Source organism: Antechinus flavipes, chromosome 5, assembly GCF_016432865.1.
Source record: "Antechinus flavipes isolate AdamAnt ecotype Samford, QLD, Australia chromosome 5, AdamAnt_v2, whole genome shotgun sequence".
In the NCBI taxonomy this organism is placed as follows: Eukaryota; Metazoa; Chordata; class Mammalia; order Dasyuromorphia; family Dasyuridae; genus Antechinus; species Antechinus flavipes.
Window position 1 is genome coordinate 169,850,802 of NC_067402.1, and position 27,874 is coordinate 169,878,675.

A 27,874-nucleotide genomic window follows, 5' to 3' on the forward strand; every position below is an offset into this window, starting at 1 on the left:
GCAACTGCTCTATCAAATGGTACAGTCACAGCTACCTAAGGCCCAGACAATGAAGCTTTTGCCATCATCAAATAGTTCAATATCAGAAAGTACTATTTTTTTTTTTTAATAGTTGGAATAACATTAAAGAAGAAACATTATTATCTGTTCTCCTGGTAGCTCAGGAACCTTCCACATGTATTGTCTTCTCTCTCAGAATGAATCCTTTGAGGAGTGACTTATTTTTCTGTACCCCCAATACTTAGCACAAAGTAACTGCTCCATCCATCCTCTTTCATACTAATAAAGAATGTGCAGAAGGTTATGTTCTTTTATTATTTTGGTCTTGCTAAATATTACTCATTCTCGAATCAATAAGCTACAAGTTGGAGAACATCTTAAAAAAAAAGGGGGTGAAAGAGTAGGAAAGTTCATCTTTATCTTACTACTAATAAATAACATTGTTTTAAAAATAATCTCAATGAGGTTCCTTTCATAACATTTTACTCTGAATTGTTTATACAACAGCAGTCTATTTTACAAACTGATATTTTCTAGTTAAAAAAAGTGTAAATTTTGCAACACTATAATTCTACAAGACGATAAAGGAAAAAAAATTGTTTTCACATAATTTGTTTATTGTAAGATAATTTACAAATATTTTGTCTTCCATGGTACACAATGGACCATGTATACAAAGGAGTTCTTCTGACAGACAAAAGTAGGCTAAACTAATTTTTTTTGCTTCATATTTCACTTCTTTATCTGAAAAATAAAAATAAATTTAATTAGTTAATTAGGAAGAGAAAGTATCCTAGAGATATACCCTAGTTTCTTTTAAAGAATAACATACTATTGTTGTAGGGAAGCGAGGTGGTGAAGTGGAAAGAATGCTGAGCCTAGTTAATAAGGAAGATACGTCTTTTAAAGATCAAATCTGGCCTCAGATAAGGCCTTGGTCAAGTCACTCAACCCTGTCTGGCTCAGTTCCTCATCTATAAAATGAGGTGGAGAAGGAAATTGCAAACCAGTTCAGTATTTCTGCCAAAAAAACCACCCCCAAGTTGGACACTACTGAAACAAAATACTATTGTTGCAAACTGTCCTAATCAGCACCTGAAATTTAATGACATGTGTTTTCTATTACTGGGTCAAAGTCCCTATCTGATAAAAATACTATTGATATCTTTCTTCTCCCCCCTCCCTCTTTAAAATCTCCTTATACTGCATGCCTATTTCAATAATTCAAGAATCTGTCATTTTTGTGTGTAGGTACTTATATATGTAGCTCATAACCCTTCTACCACTTGAAAGATGCCCTAGCAGGTATTCATCATCATGCTAGGGCAATTCATCAACAGGTGTCTAAATTGGTGACAAATCTTTCCATTTCTAGCTAGGCTCTCACTGCCTCCCAGAAAATCTGGGCTCTGCAGATATTGCCCAGGAGAACCTAGAGTCATTGTTAACCAAAACTTCAGTGGATTTGTTTAACCTAACTTCACCGTCAAACACCTTGGAATCTTCTATTAGGCTATAGTTTATAAAAACCATTCTCACAACTTTTAAAATACCTGCAATTTGTTGCATTAATTAAATTTGTACTTTTTTTTCTTTCAGGGGTTAAGAGGGATGGGAAGATAGGTGAAGTGTCACCACTTTACCTCGAGTTTGGATAATACTTGGATCCATTAGTTCCTGGTTATTAGGTTAAAGAAAAAAAAAACACAAAACAAGCAGATCAAGAAGCATTCCATGCAATTCAACCATTCACATTATTTTAGACAAAAAAAGCACAATTCTTTACCTATAAAGTTAAATATATCAAAGTAATATTCAAACATTTTTATCAATAATTTATACATATAAGTTATGAAAATTTACTAAGGTATATTTAGAAACTATAAGCTTTTTCCATGCAAATTATATAAAGCACAAAAATTAATAAAAAAACTTTTTATTCACGGGCAACACTCAGAATCAATAAATACTGTAGTTTATTCACATTTTACTGTTAAACATACAAATGTACACAGGCAATAAAAACTAAAAATTCTGTTCACAATAACCAAAGTATTTCCTGGTTCTGTGCAAGCTAATTTGTCAAGTATACAACCTATCTTTACTTGTACAAATCCTATTTTTTCCAGACTCAGTAAAAACATTTACTTCACAGAACTTAAAAAGCCTTATACTTCTTTGTACCTTTGGTAGTATTGTTTCTTTGATCTAAGGACACACCTCACCTCTACTCTTTTAAAGATCAGCTCAAAACCCACTTTTTTTCATGAAATATTCTCATCTCACTCTGAGCAGGTATGAGGGTTATGGAAGTAATAATTCTTGTCTCTTAGAACACATATCAAATTCTGTCTTGTATTTAATTCTATATAAGTATTATCTTCCTTATAAGACTAGAGGAGTCTCTTTTCCTAATTTGTAAGGAAGGGGTTCTCCTTCTTGCAAAGGCTAATCTCTTCATTAGGCATCTTGATCCCATCTCCTTCCTTCCCATTTTATCTAGAGGTATGTGCTCTCTATATCATTTGAGCTTTTCCCATCTCCAATATGGAATCCACTGGTGCTATCTCACTGTCTTCAAGCATGACTAGACATATCCCATTCCTAAAAAAAATTCTCCACTTGATATTGACACCTTAAAATTATTACCTTATATCTGTTCCATTTCAGAGCCACATTCATAGAAAGAGCCCATATTCTTTGTATATTTCTTTATTTCACTCATTTCTTCCTTTTTTTCTTTTCAAAGACTGGGTTTCATTCTCTCACTCATGCTGAATATGCAATGGCTACTCACAAACCCAATCTCACTAGTGACTGGTATATAAGATTTCCCTAGCTCTATTTCTATTTGGGTTGGTAAGCCCTCCCCCTAGGCAGTATATAGCCTTACTCTTATTGATAAGCCTATTACTTGAAATATTATTTTTTTAAAAAATGCTTCCTTCTCTCCTCCCCCTACTGTTAATTTATCACACGGGAAGTAATATTAGCCAGAACACTGAAGAAAAAAACTCATCTTCATTAGGTGTCTTATTGTCACTCTCAAATTTCAGAATAGCAGAAACAGGGGATGCAAGAACTAAATCAATATAAAATCTAAACAAATACTTACAGAGCTGCAGCACCAGAGATGATTTCAATCAACTCTTTTGTGATAACAGCTTGGCGAGTACGGTTAAATGTCAGAGTCAGCTTGTCGATCATTTCAGCTACAAAAAACACCCCCCCCCCAAACCATTATTTTAAATTATTATTACACATTATATACACACACACACACACACACACACACAAACACACACAAACATTATTAAGGTAGCTTTGAAAAATAGATGCTTAAGACAGAACCCTAAAAATAGGACGTTATTAGTATTAAAGCATTAGTTTTTTTTAAATGATTAAGTACAGGTCTCTGTCTTTATTCAGGGTGAGCATTTTCAACATCCCAAAGTATATCATTATTCCCTAAACAAAACAGATATACTTTTACAATGGTAAACTTCTGGTCGCATTGTACTTTTCTAACATACTTTCACATTTATAATTTCATTTCTTTCTTATAATCAGTCAGAAAGATACATAGGCCATATAGTGGTATTAAGCTCATTTTGTAAATTTAAAAATTTAGCAAAGATCTGATATTCCAGGATTATTATTACAAAACAATATCAATAGAAAAGATTAAACTACTACTGTCACTAATTGAGATGTCACATGTTAAAACAAGATTTAATGTTGTTAACACTCAAAAAACTATAAATATGGTATTTTAATAACTTCTTTACACTGTTCAGCTATTAAATTAGCAAAATATAATTTCTTACAGGCATTCTTGCTAGCATTATCCATAGCTGTCATTCTTGCACTCTGCTCACTGGTGGTAGACTCCTTTAGAGTATAGTAGATGATGTTTGCCAGGCTATACTCTTGATAGTTTTGCAACACATCAGCATCAATGTCATCATAAATACTCATACTCTCTGTTAAGACAAGTTAGTTTTAAAACAAAGTTGATAATAAGTTAGGTCAGAATTTTGTTCCAGGCCTTTTACTTCTATTAGTAATACTGAACAGATATCTTTAGAATAATATATTAATATTCTAATGGATTATAACATGCAAGTAAAATACTTTAAACCCTTTCAGAGCCATTTAACTTAAAGAGTGATACCTGAAAGGTTAATGCTAAATCCCATAGGCAAAAGTCCTTTGGCTTTGTGATGTTATCAGTTAAAAAACATTTACAGATCACTCCTACTCTATGAGAAGTTTCTTGTAACAAAGTAAAACAGTTAAATAAAACTAACACTAATGTCCTCAACTGAAAATATATGCAACATTTCACATCTGTAGCAACCAATGTTTTTTAAGAATAAGTTTTATTGATGTCACCTGTTTCTTACACCAGTTATTACTAATATCCTTCCTTTTCCTCCTCCCCCTACTAAAGAGTCATTCCATATAACGAGTAGTATTTTTTAAAGGGGAAAAATCAGCAACCAACTCTGTTTAAAATAAAAATCTCATCTATTTTCTTCTTCTCAGTCCATGTTCCATTGGAGGAAATTTTTTTTTTAAATGAGTAGTTAATCAAAATAAATTTCCTCAACGTTGTATATAAAAACATCCCATTATACATTCTAATCAATCATCTTTCTGTTATCAGTTGAAAACTGCCTATTGATATAAGAGAAATTTGCATTTTTGAAAACAAGAAAACGTTGCTGCTGAGAAGAAGAAAATTTCAGGCACCCGGAGTAGAATGAAAGAACTAAAAACTGCTTCGGAATTAGTATTATGTTAGCTTCAAAATGACTTATCAATTCCATCAGGAATTGTACAACACTTCACTTCTAAACACTTGGAATAAAACTAAGAATTGTTATCAAGTTAATAATTAAATAAAGTACTCCTAGAAACAAAGGTCCATCTTAAATACAAATAGTCTATTGAGAGTTATTGAATGGTGGTCTGTTAGGGAACACAACAGTCTGTAAAGAACAGAAATGAGTTATCATGTAAAGGGTAAGAGAAGCCACTCAGAGGTAATTACTGAAGCACCTAAAGGTCATAGAGACTGAAAAACTATATATAGAAATACAATTTATAAAGATCTCATTGAGTTGTTAAACAAAAAAGACAATGGTCACTTGAAAAGAGCAAGGGACAATCTGTGTGATCCGCTGGTATTTTCATGTTAGAAGAAAGCAAGTCAGACCCCCAAATGTTGGGTGGATTCCTTGTGAACCTGTGGAGAGGCAATGGACAAGAATCCCAAAGGAATAGGTTGTCTATAATCTCAATTAATGGAATATCCATCTGAGTATTTAGATAAGTAAAATAAAACTTAATATTAAGAGTAGTCACAGCAAATAGTAATCAATCAAGATTGTCTGAGATTTTACCAAGGCAACTGAATTTCTCAAATTGGCTCCAAATGGCTTTGCTGTTAGCTCAGTGCTCATTCTGTTATATTTTTTGGGATCTTTTTCTTCCCTTGCTGTTTCTGGGAAGATAAGCTGAACTGTCCCTTCTTACAAAGAAAAATAATTTAGCAAAAATATTCAATACAATGACCACACAGTACAGTGTTTGCAGTTTTTCTTAGTAATCCTTTGCCTCTACCATGAGAAGTTTTTTTTTTTCTATTTAACACAAATCTCTACTTAAGGGTAGAGTATGGGCAAGGATAATATCTATCTCCACTAATTCTAGGTATGTAGTGAAATGATTAAATAAATGCCTATTGAATGACAGGATAGATTATATCTCTCTGAAAACATACCCTTATGTAAATTTTTAAATTTTAGTACTTACCAGCACTTGCAATTGTATTTAGGGAAAAGATGGGTTTTTCTTCTGTCTTATAAGAGATAACAGACCTAAAGAAAGTGAAAATATAATTTTCAAAATAATTTAAGACACATCTCCATGTATTTGTGATATGCTTATATTAAATAAAAATAATTCCAATCACATTGACATATTTTAAAATAATCTTACCTGAATCGATTAAAAATAATAGATCCTTCATCAAATTCATATCCAGAATTTAATAGCTCAAGGGCAATGATTGAAGCATCTCCAAAGGTAGGGGGCTTCCTTCCCACTTCTTTAAATGACACCAAGAAGTGGTCAGAATGAGTCCTAAAACAAAATCATGTCTCTATTAAAGTCATAGTGTTAGATTTAATGAAATAATACAGATTGAAAGAGACATTGTGGGTAAAAAAAAAAAAAATCACACAGAGCTCTCTATGGATTTTTCTGAAGTTCATCAATTATTCTTAACATGTTTCCTCCTATTTTCCTAGATAATTGTAAATGGCTAATATAGAAGTAGTAAGGGAATATCTTTTTTGTTTACAAATGACTTTGGCCTTCTGAAAAATCCAGTAGAATCATTCTCAGAATAACATTTTAAAAAATGCATAAAACAAAATACTCATAATTATAAAGGAAAACAATTATACAAAAATGACTTACTGAAATAATTTTTAAAATGTTCACAGATCCCAGGTTAAGAACCTTGGCTTAGTATTATACTTTGTCCTTTTCATTTCATTTCTCCCTTTTCTTGGTTTTCTCTTTTATAGGATCATAGTCTTATCTTATAGGATCATAGGACTGGAAGAGACCTAAGAGACCATCTTTGAAACTCACAAATCAGTGCTATTAGCTACTGACAGGATTTATTTTATCTACTGAATGGTGATGAGGAAGAAAAAGCAGAAAGTGAAGTAAAAAAGTGTATTCTAAGAGTTACACCATGGAAAACAATTAACATAAAACCCCATCAAAAATAACTGCCAATTTATAAAGCACTTTCTTTAGTCATCAAATTTAATGCTTTCCTTTTTGACTGTTATTTTAAATATATATATATATATGTATATATATATATATATTTATTTATTTCTGTTTTTGGCCAAAGTCTACAACAAACACTTACCTATTAAGTATGCCTCTGATTTTGTCACCAACTCCAACAATCATAACTTCCTTCCCAGCTGCTGTGAGGGTAGCAACCTCATTTTTTATCAGTTTGGCAACTGAGGAATGGATAGCACCACAAAGGCCTCGATCTGAGGATACACCAATAAGGAGGTGTTTCTTCATGTCTTCTGCAGCCTTAATATCAGCTTTTTCATAAAGAGCTTAAACAAAAGAAAAAAAAATAGATTTAATGATGAATAACAGAAACAAAGGAAAAATTGGTTGATTTAAGAAATATCCAGTAAAATTCAAGCAATGGCAATTTTAAAGAATGCCTGTATTTCAATCCCTCTTATAATATAGGTCAAATTCAACAAAATCTTCCCATAAATAATTCCGAGTCCTCATCCAAAGGTCTTCTATCACCAAAGAGAACTCAATAGAACTTAAGTCTAGTAAATAAGGAAACTTGAACAGTCTCATTTATCAATTTGATTAACAACAGAGAGGTCTGTAATCTTTCAGAAGCATGCATCTAAGACACAACAGAACAACATCCCAAACATCTGTCAAAATAGATTACTACTGCCCATTTATAGTAATTCACAGAGATACACACGATACTAGAATCTAGAGAATATACTGGGGATTATAAAAGTCTAAAGCAAAAAAAGTGTAGTTGGTGTCTCTCATTTTTATTCATGTCAGGATGGGCAGAAGAAAAAAGAAGAGTTGGGAATTGTATAAAAAGTTGACTAAGAAGATGTAGTATTCAACAACAGGTTCTGGCTAGGGAGCTAACACAACCAGCAAATTTTGGTTTAAGAATATTTTGCCTATATACAGGACACAAGAGAACAGATAGAAATTTGCAACTCTGCAGTTCACTAGACTTGCAACGGCAGCCCTTCCTAGCAGTCAGATCCAGCTTCAGCTTTCTGTACTCTGAAGTGTGCTGGGACCTATTAATTGAAACTAAACAGGAATAAGGAGGATAGTTTAGATGTCAAATTGGTGGAACTAATGCCATGTAGAAAAGCATACTAAATATGGCAGAAACTAGGCATTGAACCACACTTAACACCGTACACCAAGATAAGGTCAAAATGGGTTCATGACCTAGGCATAAAGAGATTATAAATAAATTGGAAGAGCATAGGATAGTTTACCTTTCAGACCTGTGGAAGAGGGAGGAATTTATAACCGAAGAAGAACTAGACATCACTATTTTTTTTTTTTTAGATAACTTTTTATTGATAGAACTCATGCTAGGGTAATTTTTTTTTTACAATATTATCCCTTGCATTCACTTCTGTTCTGATTTTCCCCCTTCCTCCTTCCACCCCCTCCCCCAGATGGCAAGCAATCCTTTACATGTTGAATAGGTTACAGTATATCCTGGATACAATATGTGTGCAGAACCTAACAGTTTTCTTGTTGCACAGGGAGAATTGAATTCAGAAGGTATAAATAATCCGGGAAGAAAAACAAAAATGCAAGCAGTTTATATTCATCTCCCAGTGTTCTTCCTTTGGGTGTAGCTGCTTCTGCCCATCTTTGATCAATTGAAACTGAATTAGCTCTCTTTCTCGAAGAGATCCACTTCCATCAGAATACATCCTCAAACAGTATCATTGTTGAGGTATATAATGATCTTCTGGTTCTGCTCATTTCACTTAGCATCAGTTCATAAGTTAGAGATCACTATTGATTACAAAATAGAAAATTTTGATTATATCAAATTGAAAAGTTTTTGTACAAACCAAACAAATGCAGACAAGATTAGAAGGGAAACAACAAACTGGGAAAACATTTTTACAATCAAAGGTTTTGATAAAGGCCTCATTTCCAAAATATATAGAGAACTGACTCTAATTTATAAGAAATCAAGCCATTCTCCAATTGATAAATGGTCAAAGGACATGAACAGATAATTCTCAGATGAAGAAATTAAAACTATTTATAGCCATTATGAAAATATGCTCCAAATCATTATTAATCAGAGAAATGCAAATTAAGACAACTCTGAGATACCACTACACACCTGTCAGATTGGCTAGAATGACAGGGAAAGACAATGCGGAATGTTGGAGGGGATATGGGAAAACAGGGACACTGATGCTGGAAAATGAATGGATGCCCATCAATTGGAGAATGGCTGGGTAAATTGTGGTATATGAATGTTATAGAATATTATTGTTCTGTAAGAAATGACCAGCAGGATGAATATAGGGAGGACTGGCGAGACTTACATGAACTGATGCTGAGTGAAACGAGCAGAACCAGGAGATCATTATATACCTCAACGACGACACTGTTTGAGGATATATTTTGATGGAAGTGGATCTCTTTGATAAAGAGAGCTAATTCAGTTTCAATTGATCAAGGATGGACAGAAGCAGCTACACCCAAAGAAAGAACACTGGGAAATGAATATAAACTTCTTGCATTTTTGTTTTTCTTTCCGGGTTATTTATACCTTCTGAATCCAATTCTCCCTGTGCAACAAGAGAACTGTTCAGTTCTGCACACATATATTGTATCTAGGATATACTGTAACCTACTTAACATGTAAAGGACTGCTTGCCATCTGGGGGAGGGGGTGGAGGGAGGGAGGCGAAATATCGTTACAGAAGTGAGTGCAAGGGATAATGCTGTAAAAAATTACCCTGGCATGGGTTCTGTCAATAAAAAGTTAAAAAAAAAAAAGAAAAGAAAAGCATACTAAATGTCAGTCTACTCTTCCCAGAGATGTGGTAGACAGGAGCTTGTACCCCAAGGTGTTGGGGAAAATGTATGTTTGGTTTTGCTATTGATTTGAAATAAATAACACGTTATAAAAGGGGGGTAAAAGTTTTTGCCTATTGTCTTAAAACACCCAATCTCTGCAGGAAATAGTTTCAGAATTCAAGATCTTGGTCCCATGTTCAAAAGGATTTTAGGTCTCATTAGTTTGAAGAGGAAAATGTTAAGGGTGGAATCACAGATCTTAGATAGTTCAGCAACATATTAAAGAGTGACATAATCAGGAGAAAGTATGAATTTTAGAGACTAAGCATCTTCCAGTGGCAGACAAAAATTTTGATCTTAATTGGACCTTTCTATTCTTTAAGTGGGTCTTTATAGTTCTATACCTTAGGTTGGAGTCTGTTAGAATTCTTTGAAAACCACCATTAAGTCTACTGTATCTAACCAGAAAGCCAAGATATGCTACCAACCCTGCTCCCCCTTATTTCCTCTATAAAAGGTCTTAACTGTACCTCACTAACTTGCTAACTCTTTTTAAGGTGCTAATCCTCCTGGTTATTGCTACCCCCTTTCCTTTCTAAAAACCCTTGTTTTACCTTGTTTTTACCTCTGTTCTTGAACAAAACAAAATTCCCAAATCTTTTCTAACTTAAAAAAAAAAAAAAAAGGTTTAGGGTAAAACTGCCTAGCTATTTTCAAAAAGCTATCTGCCTTAGCTGTGCTAAACTTCCTATTATAGCAAATAATTTGCAGGAAGAAAAAAAAAAAAAACCAAGAATTAAGATTATTAAAACTGTTGATCTCAAATGACCATGTACAAGAATCCAAAATTTAGGAAATTTAACAAGATAGAAATTGGTCCTAACACAGGGATGCAAATTTGATTCCACTGGGAGATTTTGGTGGGCTAAAACTAATGATAGGAAATCTATGATTCTGTATAAGTAACTTTTCAAAATAAAGACAAGTGAAAGGGGAAGGGTAGAGTTGGTAGTATCTATTAAGACAACATGCTCATGTGAAAAAAAAAAAAGAATATGTCTGATAGACATGGTAATGTCTATGGTAATGTTCTATGTCTGATAGAATATGGTAAAATGAAAATGATTTTTATAAGAGTATAAATACTACACAGCACATGAAGCTACAAAGCATTGTGGACAGAAAAGTGCCCTCAAAGTCAAGAATATGCAGATATGTTTGATTCTGTCACTCTAAGTCATCTAAGCCCTCAAACAAAGCATCTTTAACTCTCAAAGACTCAGGTTTCAGAGAAGTTGTCAATGTGTGTGAGTGTTGTGTCCTGCTTTCTAGAGTCCCCATGCTGGAGTGATTAAAATATACCACCCTAGTGGAGAAGTGATGAGGCAGGACTCCTGAGGATGGTGGAAATAGGTCTTTCCCCGCCTTTATGCCCTCATACCTTTATATAACAAAAACAATACTAGGCCTGTGCCAAGTATATAGTGCACACATGGAACCACACAAACAACTTGCTATTTTATGTAGATTGCAACCTGGTATCGCTCTGCTTCAATCACAACAAAGGTTGTCATTGCTCTCTGATTTCTCAGGAAGGCTGAGAGCCCTTAAAGGAAATGAGGAGCTGAACCAGACATTGTTAGCAGGTTCTCTCTGGGCTGAAGGGTATTATATAGCTCTCTCAGAGTTTCTCCACTGTCTGTGACCCTCTATACCTCACCCTTTCTTTTATTCCAACTGAAACAGGTATATATTGGTGGCTAAATCCATTACCAGGGGAGGAATCACATAGGCAAGTTGTAATATATAAGAAAGTAGTAACATAAACAATATGAATAAACAAAATACTATAAATATTTCCAAGGTATAGAAGAAAATAACTATAAATTCACAATGTGATTACACATACACCTCCTTCATATGAGTAGAAGGCCTTTTATGTTCTCTTTTCTATCTCGAATGAAAAAATAATTTCATTTTCCTTACACCATTAACAAAAGACCTCCCCCCTTTGATAAACTGGAAAAGATCCTAAGAAGGCAACAACTATGATAAAAGGTAAAGTACATGCCATATGAAAATCAGATAAAGGAACCAGGAATAAATCACATGGAAGAGTACTTTATTATATATAATCCTGACTCCTTACAGAAGCAATTACAAATAATATATAATGAAATGCTAAATTTTGTAGTATAAAACATAGCAAGGAAATAATAAAGGACTAGCTTGGCATTTCGAACATACAGGTTTTAGGTCAAGCTCTGCTGTAAACTACTACCTCAATGATAGGTAAGTTACTTAATTTTTCTACTTTTATGTTTCCTCATCCATCAAATTAGGAAGAATGGATAAATTAACTGGGATGGAGAGGAAAATTTGAGCCAGACACTTAATTCCTTGAAAATGGAGGGAAACCACTCTAGCAATTGGTAGATAGATTAACAAGCATCAGGATTTATATTGAGTTTGGTTCAGTAAATGACAAGGCTGAAAATGGCAATAAGAAGCAAAAAGTATTTCAAGTCTTTCACTTGAGATTGGTGATTGGGAGGTATGAAGCAAGGTGAAACTAGTAATGGAAAAGATTGACCTTCCATATACTGTCATTCAAGGAAAACTCATCTCAGTGACAGAAGATGGAAGGAACTGATACAAATATATACCACCAAGAGGGCCAAAAAAATACAACACTTCTTCTCATAAAGCAAACTATACACCAAAACATAAATAAGAGAAATATGAAACCAACTCTGATCTTTCACTTAATATCATGCGAAATAGCAAAAATGAAAATAAAAGGGAATGGCCTATGTTGGGGGAGGAGGCCCTTTTGGGAACACAGGCTATCTAATAAATTACTGATTTGAGTCAAAAAAATGGTCCAGCTCTTTGGGCTATCAATTTGGAAAGATCCAAGAAAAATTACTATCAACTCATACCCTCTGACCTGTGAATTCTATATAGAGAAGGAAATAAGAGAAGGAAAGAAAAAGTTCATTAACAGAAGGAAAGCTGCATTTGTAGCCTTGGAAATATAGAGTTAAAATATTACATCATATTAAGTAGATAAGGGCATGAATAGACTATGATCTGTACACTCTGAGAGATCATTACTGATTAGATCACAGCTCTGTTGGTATATAATAGAAAAATGAACCTTCAAACAAATAGAAGAAAAGTAACATTCTAGAAGGTTAATGTTAGGTTTTTGGTAGAAAACTACTGCTAATTGCCAATCAAATTAATTGGGCAGACTAGACTCACTTCCTCAGAAAATATTATATTACAAGTAAATAAAATAGTTTAGGCATTTCTATGAAGATATTAGCTAGTCAGCAGTTTCCTCCAAGAGGTAGCCTCAGGAACTACTACAAAGGAAACTGAGAATTTGGTTTCATTAAGAATGAAAGACAGGAAATTTTGCAGTGACCCAAGAGTTCATGCTGTTTTAATGTCATGATCAAATAAATGCTCCACACAAAGTATAGGCTGTTTTCTCTCCTTAAGAGAAGAAAAACTCTACTGAAATTACTACAGAGATGAAACATTCCTTCTAAAAACATGAGTGTTTTACTGTTAAAAGATAAAAGGAAAAAAAAGATATAGCAGAGGTGGTAGTAAGAAAGACAACATCCACTAATGGTCAGAGGAATATTATTGTATTAAAGACAAATTTATAATGTTTCATAACTCATCTACTTTTTCCTCTGCCTGGGCAGTTAGTAGTATATTCCTATAATAGTCACTTCTGTTTTTCCCTTTATTGATCTTTACCAATGCTATTCTTTTCTATTTTCCCCAACATCACTTTAGCTTATTATGCAATGCCATCTCACAGACTCCTTGTTTATAGTTTTCCTTTAAAAATTTAAATGTGACTCCAAGTTCAGTGCTTTTCTGCAGTATTTCTAAAGAATGTTTTCAATTTGTTAATTTAAGTCATTTCTCTTTAGTCTTTTCTGTGTAAAGTATCAATTTCACTCTTCTCTTACCCAAAGAGCCAACTCCATATATTCTGGCTGGTTTCAGCTCTCGCTCAGCACGGGCATACTTTGCAGCTGCCACCATTTTCATAGACTTGGTAATTTTCTGGATGTTTTTGATTGACTTCAATCTCCTGGTAACTGAAGATTACCAGAAGTTAGAACAATTAAAAATTTCAAATAAATAATCAATTGTGCAGAAGTACATTGGAAACCCCAAACATTTCTAATCCCCAATTAAATCATAAAAAACACAAGATTTCAGACTCCCAAAGGACCATATAGTTTAGTCCAATCCCTTATTTAAAAATCCGAGAAAATGAGAGATAGAGGCACAGTCAGGACTAGAAACAAAATCTCCTAAATACCATTTCATTTTATTTTCTGTGGAACATGTTGTCTCCCATGCAGTCACCTTAATGTACTAAATAAAATGTCATGAATTAAGTACTAAGTTTAAGGGACTTCAGGTGGTTCATTTTATAGATAAGTAAATGGAAATCATGAGAGGAAAAGTAACTTGCTCAAGGATACAAAAGAGTTAAAATAATCTTTTGGAACTAACATTTCTCCTTAAAACAGACATACAAAATACTTACTATCTTTTAAAGTTGCCATATTCCTGACTTGAATCCTGAAAATAAAAAGAAAACTTTTAATTAACATTTTACCTCCATTTGAACAGGTTCCAAATTATCTGTGGCCCACCCCCCTTGCCATTTCTATGAACAGCAGAACCATGAGTCTTGAAGTATATTTTGGTTTCATTGATTCATATGTATATAAATCCCTCCACAATTTCTCATTCTTTGTGAATTTTCTGTACACATTCCCTTAAACCTTCTATAGGGGATTTATGTTGGAAGACTCTTTCAATACACTACTGAAAATACACTTTAACTCCTGATATAAAACTATCACTTAATTTTTTCCATCAAATAGCTCTATTTTATATGTCTTACTATTCCACAAGATGAAACCAGTGGTAGGCAAGACTGGCTTTCACATTTGTCACTCCATGAGTCCCTAATACATTTCTGTTATTTTCCCAGTTGTGACAAAGTACATGAGCACATGCACAAATACACACACTCACAAACTGTTAAGAGAATGTTAAGAATCAATTAGATTATAAACTTTTCAAGGGAGGTGGAGAAAAGGCAGGAACTAAGGCACAACCTCTCCCCCAAACTGCTCCAAATTCCTTTAAGTGATGACTCTATAGACAGGGTAGGAGCAGAGGCCACAATCCCAGTGTAGCATAATGAGGCAGCTGTGTGGGAAGGTTCGCAGAGAGGTCTGTGGCAGCAAAGTAGGATTCTAGCATGTAGTTCTAGCACAGAGCAATCCTATCACTTATAGCTACAGAGGGAGACACACCTAACAGCTCCAGGGCAGAAAAGTGCTTGTGGTCAGATTCCTAGAAGAATCTTAAAACAGGGGCACAAAACTCTGAAGCTTGGGAGCCCTACTTAAGAGAGTTAAAAGAGTAATAGGCTAGGAAAATGAGCCGACAACAGAAGTTTTTGAGTACCGAAAGCAGTGAAAGTGAATAGTATGCTAGAATAGCACAGTCATAAGAATAGAATAGCACAATAGTCATAAAATGAACCACTAATCAAGCCAACCATTTTACCTATTAACTTATATAAATAATTCAGATCACCAATGATAATGTTTCAATTTAATTTCACTTATATAATCACAACTTAACAGTAATGACTTACTTTCAAACTATTTTAAATTAATTTTGTAGCTATATTTAAAAAAGACTGAATGGCAATTCACCAAGGATAAAGGATCCCCTCCCTGCTTATTGGTTCTTAGCCCATATCTTTCTAGATAGCTCCCTACACCTTTTCTGTATTGCTGACTCTCCTGAATACTTGCACTTCTCTTAGCTTCTGAGACATCAGTTCCTTTTTCTTACAAGATATTTCAGCCATTTCACTTGTCCCTTAAGCAAGTATGTTCCCAAAGAGTCTCGGTTCTACTTTTTTATTTTAACTCTTCCCTCAGGGCGATTTCACCTACTGCTAAGGGTATGCTATCTGAGTAGATAGTGTCCAACTCTAATTATTTACTAATAATTATTACTAAATTATTATAGTGATAATCTCAAATTCGAATTCCACCTTTCTACTTGGATATAACAGTATCTCAAACTCGACATACCCTATTATCTCAATACATTCTTTCCCAAATTTCTCTATTTTTCCTGGGTACTTATACCTATGCATTACTATCACTCAGGTTCTCAAATGCGGACTCATCTTCAACTTACCACTATTCACTGATTAAACCCTTTTCCTTATACACAGCCACCCCTTAAAACAAGCTTTCATCAAATGGACTATCTCAAGGGCTTCATAATCGGTCTCCAAGGATCCTAGTCTTTCCTCTCTCCAACTCAGCTCTCCCTCAAAACAATTTCCCAAAAAACCTTCTAAGACAGAATATGTAACTATCTTGCATGAGTGGCTCCGTGCACCTGAAATAAAATATTTAGCACTTAGCACTCTCCTTAACTTATTTTTCCAGATTTACTCTCTATCCAACATTTCATATCCCATTTGTGCCAAAATGATTTCCTCTCACATGTCAATTTAGGTACTACCACCTACAGGAAATCTGAAACCTTTAATTGCCATTACCACCATTACCACTAACTTCTTTTTCCCCCTCTTCCCCCATATACATGTTTTTACAAATTATCAAAATGTATTTTAGATGTTGATTCCTGCCTCATTTCTCAACACTACTATTACTTGCCAGTGATTCCCTTGACAACTAAACTTTGCAGTTTACTTATGTTTCAGGCCTAAATGAGCTTTTTGAAAGTAAGAACTTCCTTTGTTCTTATGAAAAAACAAAAAAGATTTATTATTAAATGCTTACCATAACTAAAGCACTGAGTACACAAGAAAAGCAGAGGCAGCAAATGCTGTATGTAAATCCAGCTGCTATACAGTCCCGTGAACATAGCAAAGGCTTAAAGCTGCTGACCCAACTTTGAATCAGGCTAACCTTTTGGGTGGTTGTTAAGCATAAGAAGCTAAAGAGATGGAAAAGGTGTGAGATCTTGGAGAGAAGCAGATGAGAAGGAGCAAGATGGCATTTTTCAGGGAGCCTCAGCTTTCTGATGTCTGTTACCATATCATATAATAGATTTATTTATTGAACTGTGGGTTACATATTGTTATACTTTACAATCAAAGATATTCAATCACCTCGAATTAATGATTTTAATTTTTTCTCTAAAAATTCTTTTTAAAAAAAGTACACCATTAAACATCAAGGGTTAACAAAATGGGACCTAATATATTTACAAATTGTGATACTACCTTCTTTATATGGTTATTATGATAAAATGTGTAGCATATTCTATATTTTTCAAGACTAAATGTTATGTTTAAATTTGGGTATCACTCATTAACAATCAAAAATAGCAAATGTTGCTTTATAAAGAATAGCAACCATTTAGTAGAATAATGTTGTGTTTGTGTCTTTCAAGAAAAAAAGCAATGATAAAGTAGAAAGTATCTACAATAGCTAATGGTAAAAAAGTAATTTAAAATGAAATTCAGCTTGTTATCATATTTGTTTGGTGTTTACTTGCACTTCATTTTTCTGTAAGGCAGATACTCCTCCCCCCCCCCTTAAAAATCTACCTAAAGTGTACACACACATACACTTAAAGTTTTAAATCCAAAAAACAGGTTAATAATAAGAAAAAAACAAATTAAAACAACATGGCGGGAGAAGAGCTGAAACAAACAGGATTATGACATGATGAGCTTTGCATAACAGTGGTGCTTAGTGAGAGCATGACTTCCAAGTAGACCTCAAGACAGGCTTCTAGACTTTTGAGGCTGTAGGATAATCAACAGAATAGCCTTAAAAATCTGAGGCATGGAGTCAGGACTTGGGTTTGAATCCCACCTCTTCCACTTACTTCCTTTGTGAGTTTGGGCAAAACCTTTAACTTCTCTGGGCCTGTTTCCTTATCTGTTAAATGAAGATATTGGACAAGATGATTTCAAAGTTTCCTTCAACTCTTCCGTCCATCATTCTATGATTTAACTGGGGTTCTAAGTGAGGGTCTTAGTTTAAATTAGACTGTACTGAATATTCTCTTGGCTATAAAGTCAAGGATTCCTTGTGTACATTTTGACCTTGGTTTCAGAAGAGCTTTCATTTCAATTTAACTATGGTAACCACTTAAAAATTTCATACTTTTTGTGTGATTCTGGGCAAATCACTTAACCCCAATTGCCTCAGCAAAAAAAAAAAATATACACACACACACACACACACACACACACACGTAAAATTTATATATAATATATATTAATACGGTACAATGAATGTTTTTCTTATTTTTTTCAGTTCTAAAACCCACACTAACAATATTTAACAAAATATGTTTTAGATTGCACATATTTAAAATGTATTGGATTACTTGCCATCTAAGATAGGAGAAGGGAGGGAAAAAATTTGGAACACAAAGTTTTACAAGGGTGAATGTCGAAAATTATCCATGCACATTTTGAAAATAAAGCTTTAATAAAAAAAATTTTTTCTAGATCGAAAAAATTTTCTAATCTCAAGATTAAGTCAAACAAAACCTACAAATTTATACAGCTTTAATGATTTAGCTGTCCCACTATTCTGATACTGTCTCACGTCTCTTATTACATATTAGATGCTTACAAGATTAAAAAATTACCAATATCTCCTCCCTCATTTGTTTCAGATAGTCAATAATGCAGCATTACTCATTCTCCTAAAAACACCACTGTAAAACAAGACTTCCCTTGCATTCTAGTACCTCTATCTATTTTATGACCTCCAAATAGTTTGCCCAAGTCTCCCAATAGCCCTAATCTGTGTGGCAGCAAAGAATAGCACAAATCTATTCTGCTCCCAGATTCTAGGAATAATGTCCTATGTTGTGTGTGACTTTCTATGTGACCTTTCTAAGGAAGTCTTATAATTTTCTACAAAAGCCCAATTCTTTTCGAAAACCCAATCTACAGGCCCACCCTCTCTTATACATTATTTTTCCCTCTTTGGGTACTTAGCTTAACTCAATGAGCACATATTTTATGCACTCTACCTTACACAAGAATCCTTTTAAAAACCATGATTTTTTTCTTCTTTTATGGACTTTCACTTACGTAAAAATCCGTAAAAAAAAAAAATAGTATGACGTCTTTTTTGGCATATCTAAATCTTCATTCACTTAGCAAAAAATTTAAACATAATTTCTTACACAAGAATCCCTAACGGGAGCGTTTGCCCCTTTGGGAAAATTAACCCTTAATTCAATATGCATATCACTATAGCACCTACTACGTTCAAGGGACGAAGTCATGGGGTTACTAGCATCCATGAACTTCCTTTGCGCTCCAGGTAGCTTTTGCACTTTTGACCCTTCAGAGGTTTAGGCTTTCAGAGACCCGCGGCGGCCTCACCCTTACTGCCCTTAAAGCCTGACATTCAGGGTCATCCGTCCCCCCACCCACCTGGACAAACTCTCGAACTAGCTGGACCGACTTCGGTCCTGAGACACCAAGGGCACAGTCCCCTTGGGTGACTTTCCTCTCTTCTTGGCCATCTTGCAGGTCTGAGCTTTCCCCGGGCCTCCTCGCCTCAGAGGAAGAGGCCTAGCCTGGGCCCATGACCCTTTTCCACCCTCCCCCTGCCACGTCCTCAAAACTACTGCCCCAGCGTCCAAAGCTATTCAGTCAATCCCCTGATCATTCCCCATGCTGTCCGGGGGGTCACGTACCATTGTGGCTGCAGAGCCCAGGCGGAGGAGCCAGCGATTGCAGCTCGACAGAACATGGTGGTACCAGTCCTGCTGAAGGTCGGACAGACAGACCTCACCGCGCTTGCGCCGAATGTTCCTCCCGCCCTCTTTGTCTGGCTTCCCCCGCCAAAGCCTCGCGATATTTAGATTAGGGTTGTGTGTGGCTTTTTTTTTTTTCCAATTCTTCCCGAGTTTTTTTTCTTTTCTGTCTCTCACTGACATACGCGACCCGTCGTTCCCCGCCCCCCCTCCCGCTCTGCTTCCGGTTGACACTGCTTCCGGTTTATATAGGAGAGGGGGTGGGCGCAGAGAGCAGAAGAGGCTTCTCGGTGGTCACTGTTGTTTCTTACAATGGGGAAATCCGATTTCCTTACCCCCAAGGCCATCGCTAACCGGATCAAATCCAAAGGGCTCCAGAAGCTGCGATGGTATTGCCAGATGTGTCAGAAGCAGTGCCGGGATGAGGTGAGTGTACTGCGAGAGTGCTTCTTAAGGGGTTATTTCGCGATCCTCGCACTCAGAGGGGCCTTAAGGATCTGGGGTTCGAGTCCCGGCGCCTCGGGTCCTGGTTCAGAGAGATCGCAAAATGAATGGTGCGGATGAGAAGCTTGTTTGGAGAGCTCTTTAACTCTTCAGTAAACGAAGACATCTGCTATGTGTCTGGCACTGAAGTAAGCGATGGGGATACAAAAAAGGGCACTGCCCATAAGGAGCTTATGGTCTGATGGGGAAGACTACATGCAAACAAATACGAAGAAAGTTATATATAGTAGGGCTTCTTAGATTTTTTTCCACTCCCGACCTCTCTTCGCCGGGAAATTTTTGTGGGACCTTGGATATAGGTCAGTAAATGTTAGTTTTATTTACCTATTTTATACACCTTGGGTATATAGGTGAATAAAATAGGTAAATAAAACTAACATTTACTGATCATAATTTCGAGACACTCCCCCCTCTCCCCCCAATTCAGTCATGCGACCCCCATACGGGAGTGAAAAGTTTTAAGAAGCTTTGAATAGGAAATGAGAAATAATTAAGTGAAGGAAAAATTAAGTAAATGCCTTAAGTGAAGGAAGGATTAGAATTGAGGGATTGAGGAAGGCTTTCCGTAAAAGGTGGGATTTTAGTTAAGACTTCAAGCTAGAGAAGTCAGTACCAGAAGAAAAATTCCAAGCTAGAGAAAATGCTTGGAGTCAAGAGATAGAAATGATTTAAGATTAAAAAGTATTCCTTTCTGCTCCCCCTTCCCCATTTTTTTTTTTTTTTTTTAATTCTGAACTCCACAAACATCTATTTACCGGAGTACTGCTTATGTATAAAGAACAGTACAGAAAGGATTGTACTTGAAACTGCGAATCTCAACTACATAGGGCCTTATTTTCTTTTTAATTATGTAATAAGTTAAACAAAATTGTTCTGCTTGTCTGTAAGCATTGTTGTAATGACTCTCCTTTTTCTTTTTGACAATCCTATCACCAGCTCTCTTCTCCACCAAATTGAGAAGAAAAAAACCCCATAACTTTCTAAACTGTATTAGAAGCCAAGCAAATTCTCACCTTGATTCTGTTGGAAAATTTATGTCTTGTTGTGCAATTAAGTCCATCACCTCTCTGATAGGAGGTGGAGAGCATATACCATTGGTTTTTGGAATCATGGTTGTAGATGAAATCATTTCTTTTAGCTCTATCTCAAGTAAGAAACCAAACAACATTTCTGCAAAAGATATTAACTATGTCATAGGGGAAAGATCTCTGGATTTGGAGTCAAAGGACCTTGGTTCATATCACTGGAGTTTTTCAACTAATTTGCTGATAGTTTTTTTAATACTGTGTTCCCTCCAGAAGTCTGAAATAGTCTGAGGGCAAAGTATAATTTTCTAACTCTTTTCTATATCTGCACTATGGAAATAGTATACTTTCTCTGCAGAGACTCTCAAATTTTTAGACAAGTTTTATAGCTGAAAGACCTTTAGAGATCATGTTGTCTAGTGTCCCTCCCCTTTCCCTTTTCCTTCTTCTTTCCCTTCTCTTTTCCTTTTCTTCCTTCCTTCCTCCTTTCTCAATTGAGGAATATTTTTCTTATGATATTTTCAGTATTTTAGAAGAAGTTGAGATTTCAGGGCAAGTCCCAAGAAGCAAGTGGTGGAACAACCACTGAGATGAGAAGGACAAGTTTTGAATATTATCTTTGTGATGTTGAGCTGGTTTTTAAACTTTAGTTAGCCTCAGTTCTCATCTATAAAATGAAGGGGTTGAATGAGGTAAACTCTGAGATCTCTCTCTCTCTCTTTTTTTTTTTTCAATTAAATAACTTTTTATTGACAGAACCCATACCAGGGTAATTTTTTTACATTATCCCTTCACTTACTTCTGTTCCGATTTTTTCCCCTCCCTTCCTCCACCCCCTCCCCCAGATGGCAAGCAATCCTTTACATGTTGAATAGGTTACAGTATATCCTAGATACAATATATGTGTGCAGAACCGAACAGTTTTCTTGTTGCACAGGGAGAATTGGATTCAGAAAGTATAAATAACCCGGGAAGAAAAACAAACATGTAAGCAGTTTATATTCATTTCCCAGTGTTCTTTCTTTGGGTGTAGCTGCTTCTGTCCATCCTTGATCAATTGAAACTGGATTAGCTCACTTCCATCAGAATACATCCTCATACAGTATCGTTGTTAAAGTATATAATGATCTCCTGGTTCTGCTCATTTCACTTAGCATCAGTTCATGTAAGTCTCTCCAAGCCTCTCTGTATTCATCCTACTGGTCATTCCTTACAGAACAATAATATTCCATCACGTTCATATACCACAATTTACTCAACCATTCTCCAATTGATGGGCATCCATTCATTTTCCAGCTTCTAGCCACTACAAACAAGGCTGCCACAAACATTTTGGCACATACAGGTCCCTTTCCCTTTTTTAGTATCTCTTTGGGGTATAAGCCTAGTAGAAACACTGCTGGATCAAAGGGTATGCACAGTTTGATAACTTTTTGAGCATAGTTCCAAATTGCTCTCCAGAATGGCTGGATGTGTTCACAATTCCACCAACAATGTATCAGTGTCCCTGTTTTCCCACATCCCCTCCAACATTCCACATTATCTTTCCCTGTCACTCTAGCCAATCTGACAGGTGTGTTGTGGTATCTCAGATAAACTCTGAGATCTCTAGGCCTAATCAAGAATAAATTCCTCAAGTGTAGTTTGGGGAGATGAGTCTAAATAATGCTTCTTTTGAAAAAGACTGGAGGATTTTAGTGAAATGAAATTTTAATGTAGGTCATCAGTTACCTGGAAGTCAAATAAAATATATTATTATTTTAGACTGTTTAGAGAATGCATAATGTTGAGATTGAAGGTCCCATTTTAATTAAATGTCTGCTGTGTGGTAGACACTATGCTAAATATTGAGGATACAGAGTAACCAAAAAGAGTCCCATACCTCAAAAGACATTTTAATGGAGGAGATAAACGTGTGTGTGTGTATGTATGTTAGGTATGCCTAGAGTTTTAATTTCTTCAACTGTAAAATGAAGGCAATAAAGCATTTATTTCCCAGGATTGTTGTGAGGATCAAAGGAGATAATGTTTGTAAACCACTTAATGCAATTCTTGATACATAGTAGGTGCTTGATACATGCTTCTTCCCCCATCCTACCCTATATAGGATTCTGGGACCAGTATTTTAGGATGGACATTGATAAGCTGCAAGATATCTAGAGGATGGCTACTTAGATGAGTCAAGAGGACTGGAGACCATATAATAAAAATGTCTAGAATGGAACAGACAGCCTTGGGAAGTACATTGAAGATTTTCACACAAGGGTTCAATGTTCAATTGCTAGATCTGTTCTAGAAGGAATTTTTGTTTGTTGAATTAGAGTTGGACACTATATCTACTAAACTTCCTTTCACCTCTGTAATGCTGTTAGCAGCAGGGAGCCATAAATTACATTAGATCTCTTTTGGTCCCCTTATAAGAGAAATGACTGAGGCCTTCGTTGCTTTCTACCTTCTCAACTCTTACTCTGAATCTTTAACTCAGTTAACACTCTTCCCTGATCTTCCCAGTTGTTTATATTCTCTTCATCTTACTTGTCTGTGGTTATTTTAAACTCTGCAGAAGAATGCAAGTTCCTTGTTTTTCTCTTTTGATCTTTTCATCCTTAGCATCCAATATATTCTATACATAGTAGGAGCTTACTATTTTTAATTGAAATGAGAAACTATGGAGACAAGCAAATTTGGGAACAATTTTTGACATATTGAATTTGATGTATTAACAGAATAACAAATTCAATTTCCTGCAGGCAGGATTTTTGTGAATTGGAAGGTAAGGCTAGAGTTACACATTTTGGCACTGACTGCATATAAATGATGAAATCATAAAAAGTGGTTTAAGAAAGTGATAATATCACTTTGGCACAGGTACTGTGGAAAATAACGTGGGCCATAGCAGTAATTATCCAAGTAGAAGATATTTAGAGGATGCTAGAGTTGGACTAGCCTTAGGTATAAAGGAATAGAGGTGTATTAAAAAGCCTCCTCAAGAAGGGAGTGCAAGAAATAGAAGGTACTTCAACCATGGAGCACTATCTAGGGAAAGTATATTTTGCCTCCATCTTTCCCAGTAATGGAGATAGTGATATAAAAGGGAGAGGGAATAAGTAAAACCAGGATTTGATATATATAGGCATTAACCTTGGAAAAAAAGGGACTTTTTATTCTAAGTCTGGTAGGAATGTGGATCAGCTATTTAGAACTCAGTATGGTGAATTAAAAAAAAATTAAATTAACTATCATCGTTTCTGTTTTATAGAATGGTTTTAAGTGCCACTGCATGTCAGAGTCTCATCAGAGACAACTCCTTCTGGCTTCAGAAGATCCTCAGCAATTTATGGATTATTTTTCAGAGTGAGTATCTCAATTTTTATAATTGAGACATTATTCAGTATTGCAGAGGATAGAAAGAAGACCTGAGTTCTTATGCTGTCTGAGATATTAGCTGGATCACCCTGGGCAAGTTATCTAATCCTGTTTGTCTTAGTTTCCTCATCTTTAAATTGAAAATTTACTGGAGAAGGAAGTGGCAAACCACTCCAATAATCTTTGTTAAGAAAATCCCAAATGGGATAATAGTCAGACACAACTCAACAATAACATTCAATTGATTTTTTTTCTTTTAGAAAAAAATCAGTTTTTATTGATACCTTTTTTTTTTTTAATGTCATCATACTTTTCCCCTAGCATTCTTCCATCTCCTAGAGAGCCAATTATTGTACAATTCTTGTAAGCTGATTATCTCTGCAAAAGTGGGCTGGAAATGACGTTTATTTTTTTTGAGTCATCCTTATTCTTTATAATTTTGCAACATTCACATTTTTTGAATTTTTGGTGACTGTAATTGTACTTTGCATTTATTTTTGTTGTCATTGTGTATATTTTACCTTGGCTCTGCTTATTTTGTTGTGTATAGTTCACATAGATTTTTCCATGATCCTGTATATTCATGACATTCATCATTTCTTATATTATAGGAACATTTTACTGCATTCATGTACCACAACTTATTGAGCCATTTCCCCAGTTGATGGGCATCTACTTTGTTTCCGATTAAACATTGTAACTAATGATTTACTTTTGAAAAATAGAGAGTTCTATCATTGTTCATGTTGTAGTGGGGCAGATTGTTTCTACAAATAGCTATTAAAACTTAGAAAACTTTTGGGATACAGTGAGTAATCATCTAGCCCAGCACACTAGTTACAGATGAGGAGACTGAGGGTAAGTGGCTTGTTCTAAGTTATATAAGTGTTGACATAAGTAGTTTTATTTTGGGGAGTAGTAGGGAGGAATTCAGTGTCTTTTCTGTTTGTTTATTATAGATTCTTGTGATTTTATTTGGTCCTTTCAGTGTCTAAATTCTTCCTTTATAAGAACAGGATTTGTCAGACTAGCCTTATTTCCTTTTTTGACATGATTATTAGATTGGTGAATCAGAGGACAATCCCAGGAGAACTTTCTCCTTCCCTCTTTCCTTTTTTCCCCCTTTCTGCCTTCTTACTTATCACTTAGTTCCTACCTACTCATTCATAAAACTCAATTAGAAAACATTCATCAAGCTCCTATTATAAGCCAAGCAGTGTGCTAAGTGCTGAGATACAAAGAAGGGTAAAAAAACCTTGCCTTCAAGGAGCTTATCATCCAATGGGAGAGATAATCACATCAAATTAAAACAAAACATACAAATATGTCTACACATAGACCAACTATATGCAGAATATAATGAGGTTAATAGTTAATAAAGTGAAGACACTAGAATTAAGCACGGTTGGGAAAAACTTCTGTAGAAAATGGGATTTTAGTTGAACCTTAAAGGAAGATAGGGAAGGTAGAATTGAGGAAAGAGAATCTTTTAGGGATAGGGGAGTAGCCTAAAAAAACTGAAGTGAAAAAAGTACAACCTTTGTTACAAATTTGCCTAATTAGGCAAAAAAAATCTCCAATTGGCCACTTCTGAAAATGTATGTTTTAGTCTACATCTTGAATCTGTAGTAACAAATTACTCCTTATTTCTCATTGGTTTTTTAAAATTGTGGTTGATCATCACATTGACTGGTATTATATGCTATTTTTGTGGAGATGAGATATAGGCATGTGAACTAAACCATAATTTAGTCAGATGAACTTATATATAGGATGGCCATATTTGTAAAAGCATTTGTTAATGATTTAATGCCAGTGCGGCATGAGGACTCTTTTGGAGTACCTATGAATCTCCTATTAACATTTTTAAAAAACATTGTTATTAATAATTTGATAATGGCATAGATGATATACTCATCAAAACTGCAAATGCCACAAATTGAGGATTAGCTAATAGTAGATGACAATCAGGATCCAAAGGATTCTTTAACTCTCTTGATCAAGATTTCTTCTAGGTTTTTTGGACACTATTCTCTCCTGATTCTCCTCCCTCCTCTTAGACTTTCTTTTCTCAGTGTCCTCTACTAGATGCTCCTCCAGATCACACTTTTTTATAAGAGCTTTTAAAAAAATTTCCTTTGCATTAGCAATCTTGAATATGCATTACTTTATTTTTTTCTCAATTTTAGAAGGCCACAGATAGTGGGGGAACTCTGGGTAAGGTATAAGACCCTTTAGCCCATAGGGAACCTGCTGACAATGTTTGGTTTGGCTCCCTGCCTCCCTTTCGTGTTCTCGCCACCGGTGTTCTACTTGAAACAAGGGATACTTATAGTAAGAGGCATTTATATAGCAGGGTGCTTATAGTTAACATGTGCCAGTGTGTTGTGGTGATGTAATGCTACCATAGTTAGCATTTGCTCTGTGTGCTGTGATGATGTAATGGTTCTACAGTTATATGCTCAGTGTGCTGTAATGATATAATCCTATTAGGTATTTAAGGGCCGAGAGGGCTTGAAATAAATGGATTCCACCTTTGACCATCCTTGTGAGTCTCCTGCCTTCTTCATTCCTCCATTAAGACCAAGGACTCTGGCTGGTTCCGAGATCCTCCAGAGAGCTAGTCTGGATGGCATATTTTGGCATCCCAGTGTGGGGGCTCTAGAAAGCATAGTAAATTTTGGCACCCCTATTTGGATGTTCTAGAAGGCCCACTACACATAATAATATTTTATTTTTCTAAATAACATGTTAAGATAGTTCTTAGCATTCATTTTTGTTAAACTTTGTCTTCCAAATTTTTCCTCCTTCATCTTTTACCTCCTCCTTCCCCAAGACAGCAAGCAATCTGATATAAGTTAAATATATATATATTACTTTAAAATATATTTTTGTATTTGTCAAATTGTGCAAGAAATATCAAACCAAAAGGGAAAAACCCCCACAAGTGAAAAAGCAAATAAACAAACAACAAAAATAGTAAAAATACTAAATTTCAATCTGCATTATAGTTCTCTCTCTTGAAGCAGATGGCATTTTCTATCCCAAATCTATTGGAATTGTGTTGAATCACTTCATTGCTTAGAAGAGCCACATTCTTCACAGCTGATTGTCACATAATCTTTTTGTTACTGTGCACAATGTTCTCTTAGTTCTGTTCATTTCACTTGGCTTTTCTGAAATACTTAGTATTTCTTATAGAATAATAATATTCCATTACATTCATATACCATAACTTATTTAGCCATTCCTCAATTGATGAGCATCCACTCAGTTTCCAGTTCCTTGCCACTACAAAAAGAGCTACTACAGATATTTTTGTAAATGTGGGTCCTTTTCCCTCTTTTATGATAACTTTGGGATACAGACCCAGTAGATCTGTATCTGGATCAAAAGGTGTGCACAGTTTGATAGCCTTTTGGGCATAGTTTCTTTTTTTTTTTCCCTCAATTTCTTTTTTATTTTGGGTG

At 35.1% G+C, this 27,874-nt stretch overlaps 2 protein-coding genes across 4 annotated transcripts in view; one reads left to right on the forward strand and one right to left on the reverse strand.

Moving 5' to 3' along the window:
- Positions 1-596: 596 nt before the first annotated feature.
- On the reverse strand, positions 597-19,643 carry ATP5F1C (ATP synthase F1 subunit gamma). Of its 3 annotated transcripts, XM_051963159.1 has the most exons (10): positions 19,450-19,642; positions 14,255-14,289; positions 13,665-13,796; positions 6,956-7,160; positions 6,007-6,150; positions 5,821-5,885; positions 3,828-3,983; positions 3,116-3,212; positions 1,644-1,677; positions 597-744 (listed from the first exon to the last, which is right to left on the reverse strand). In XM_051963159.1, exons 1-9 carry the CDS (start codon positions 19,503-19,505, stop codon positions 1,671-1,673), a joined length of 897 nt encoding a protein of 298 aa, XP_051819119.1. In that variant the 5' UTR covers positions 19,506-19,642; the 3' UTR covers positions 597-744; positions 1,644-1,670. The 3 variants fall into 3 exon arrangements, with proteins under 3 accessions (XP_051819119.1, XP_051819120.1, XP_051819121.1); XM_051963160.1 differs by lacking the exon at positions 1,644-1,677 and having other exon boundaries at positions 19,450-19,643; XM_051963161.1 differs by lacking the exons at positions 597-744; positions 1,644-1,677 and having other exon boundaries at positions 3,112-3,212; positions 19,450-19,643.
- A 91-nt stretch (positions 19,644-19,734) lies between these two features.
- KIN (Kin17 DNA and RNA binding protein) overlaps positions 19,735-27,874 on the forward strand; it is a 46,876-nt gene continuing 38,736 nt past the window's right edge. The window contains exons 1-2 of the mRNA XM_051963158.1: positions 19,735-19,935; positions 24,298-24,392. Coding sequence (XP_051819118.1) covers positions 19,822-19,935; positions 24,298-24,392 — 209 coding nt within the window. The 5' untranslated portion in view covers positions 19,735-19,821. The remainder of the gene's footprint in view (positions 19,936-24,297; positions 24,393-27,874) is intronic.

What these genes read in the sequence shown, in the direction of transcription:
- ATP5F1C (XM_051963159.1), bottom strand. Translation starts at nt 19,505, where the DNA reads ATGTTCTGTCGAGCTGCAATCGCTGGCTCCTCCGCCTGGGCTCTGCAG. An exon ending in ATCAGAGGCATACTTAATAG is followed by an intron (nt 6,151 to 6,955) that starts GTAAGTGTTTGT and finishes ATTTTGTTTTAG; the next exon opens with GACTCATTCTGACCACTTCT. An exon ending in TAATGCTAGCAAGAATGCCT is followed by an intron (nt 3,213 to 3,827) that starts GTAAGAAATTAT and finishes TGTTTTTTGTAG; the next exon opens with CTGAAATGATCGACAAGCTG.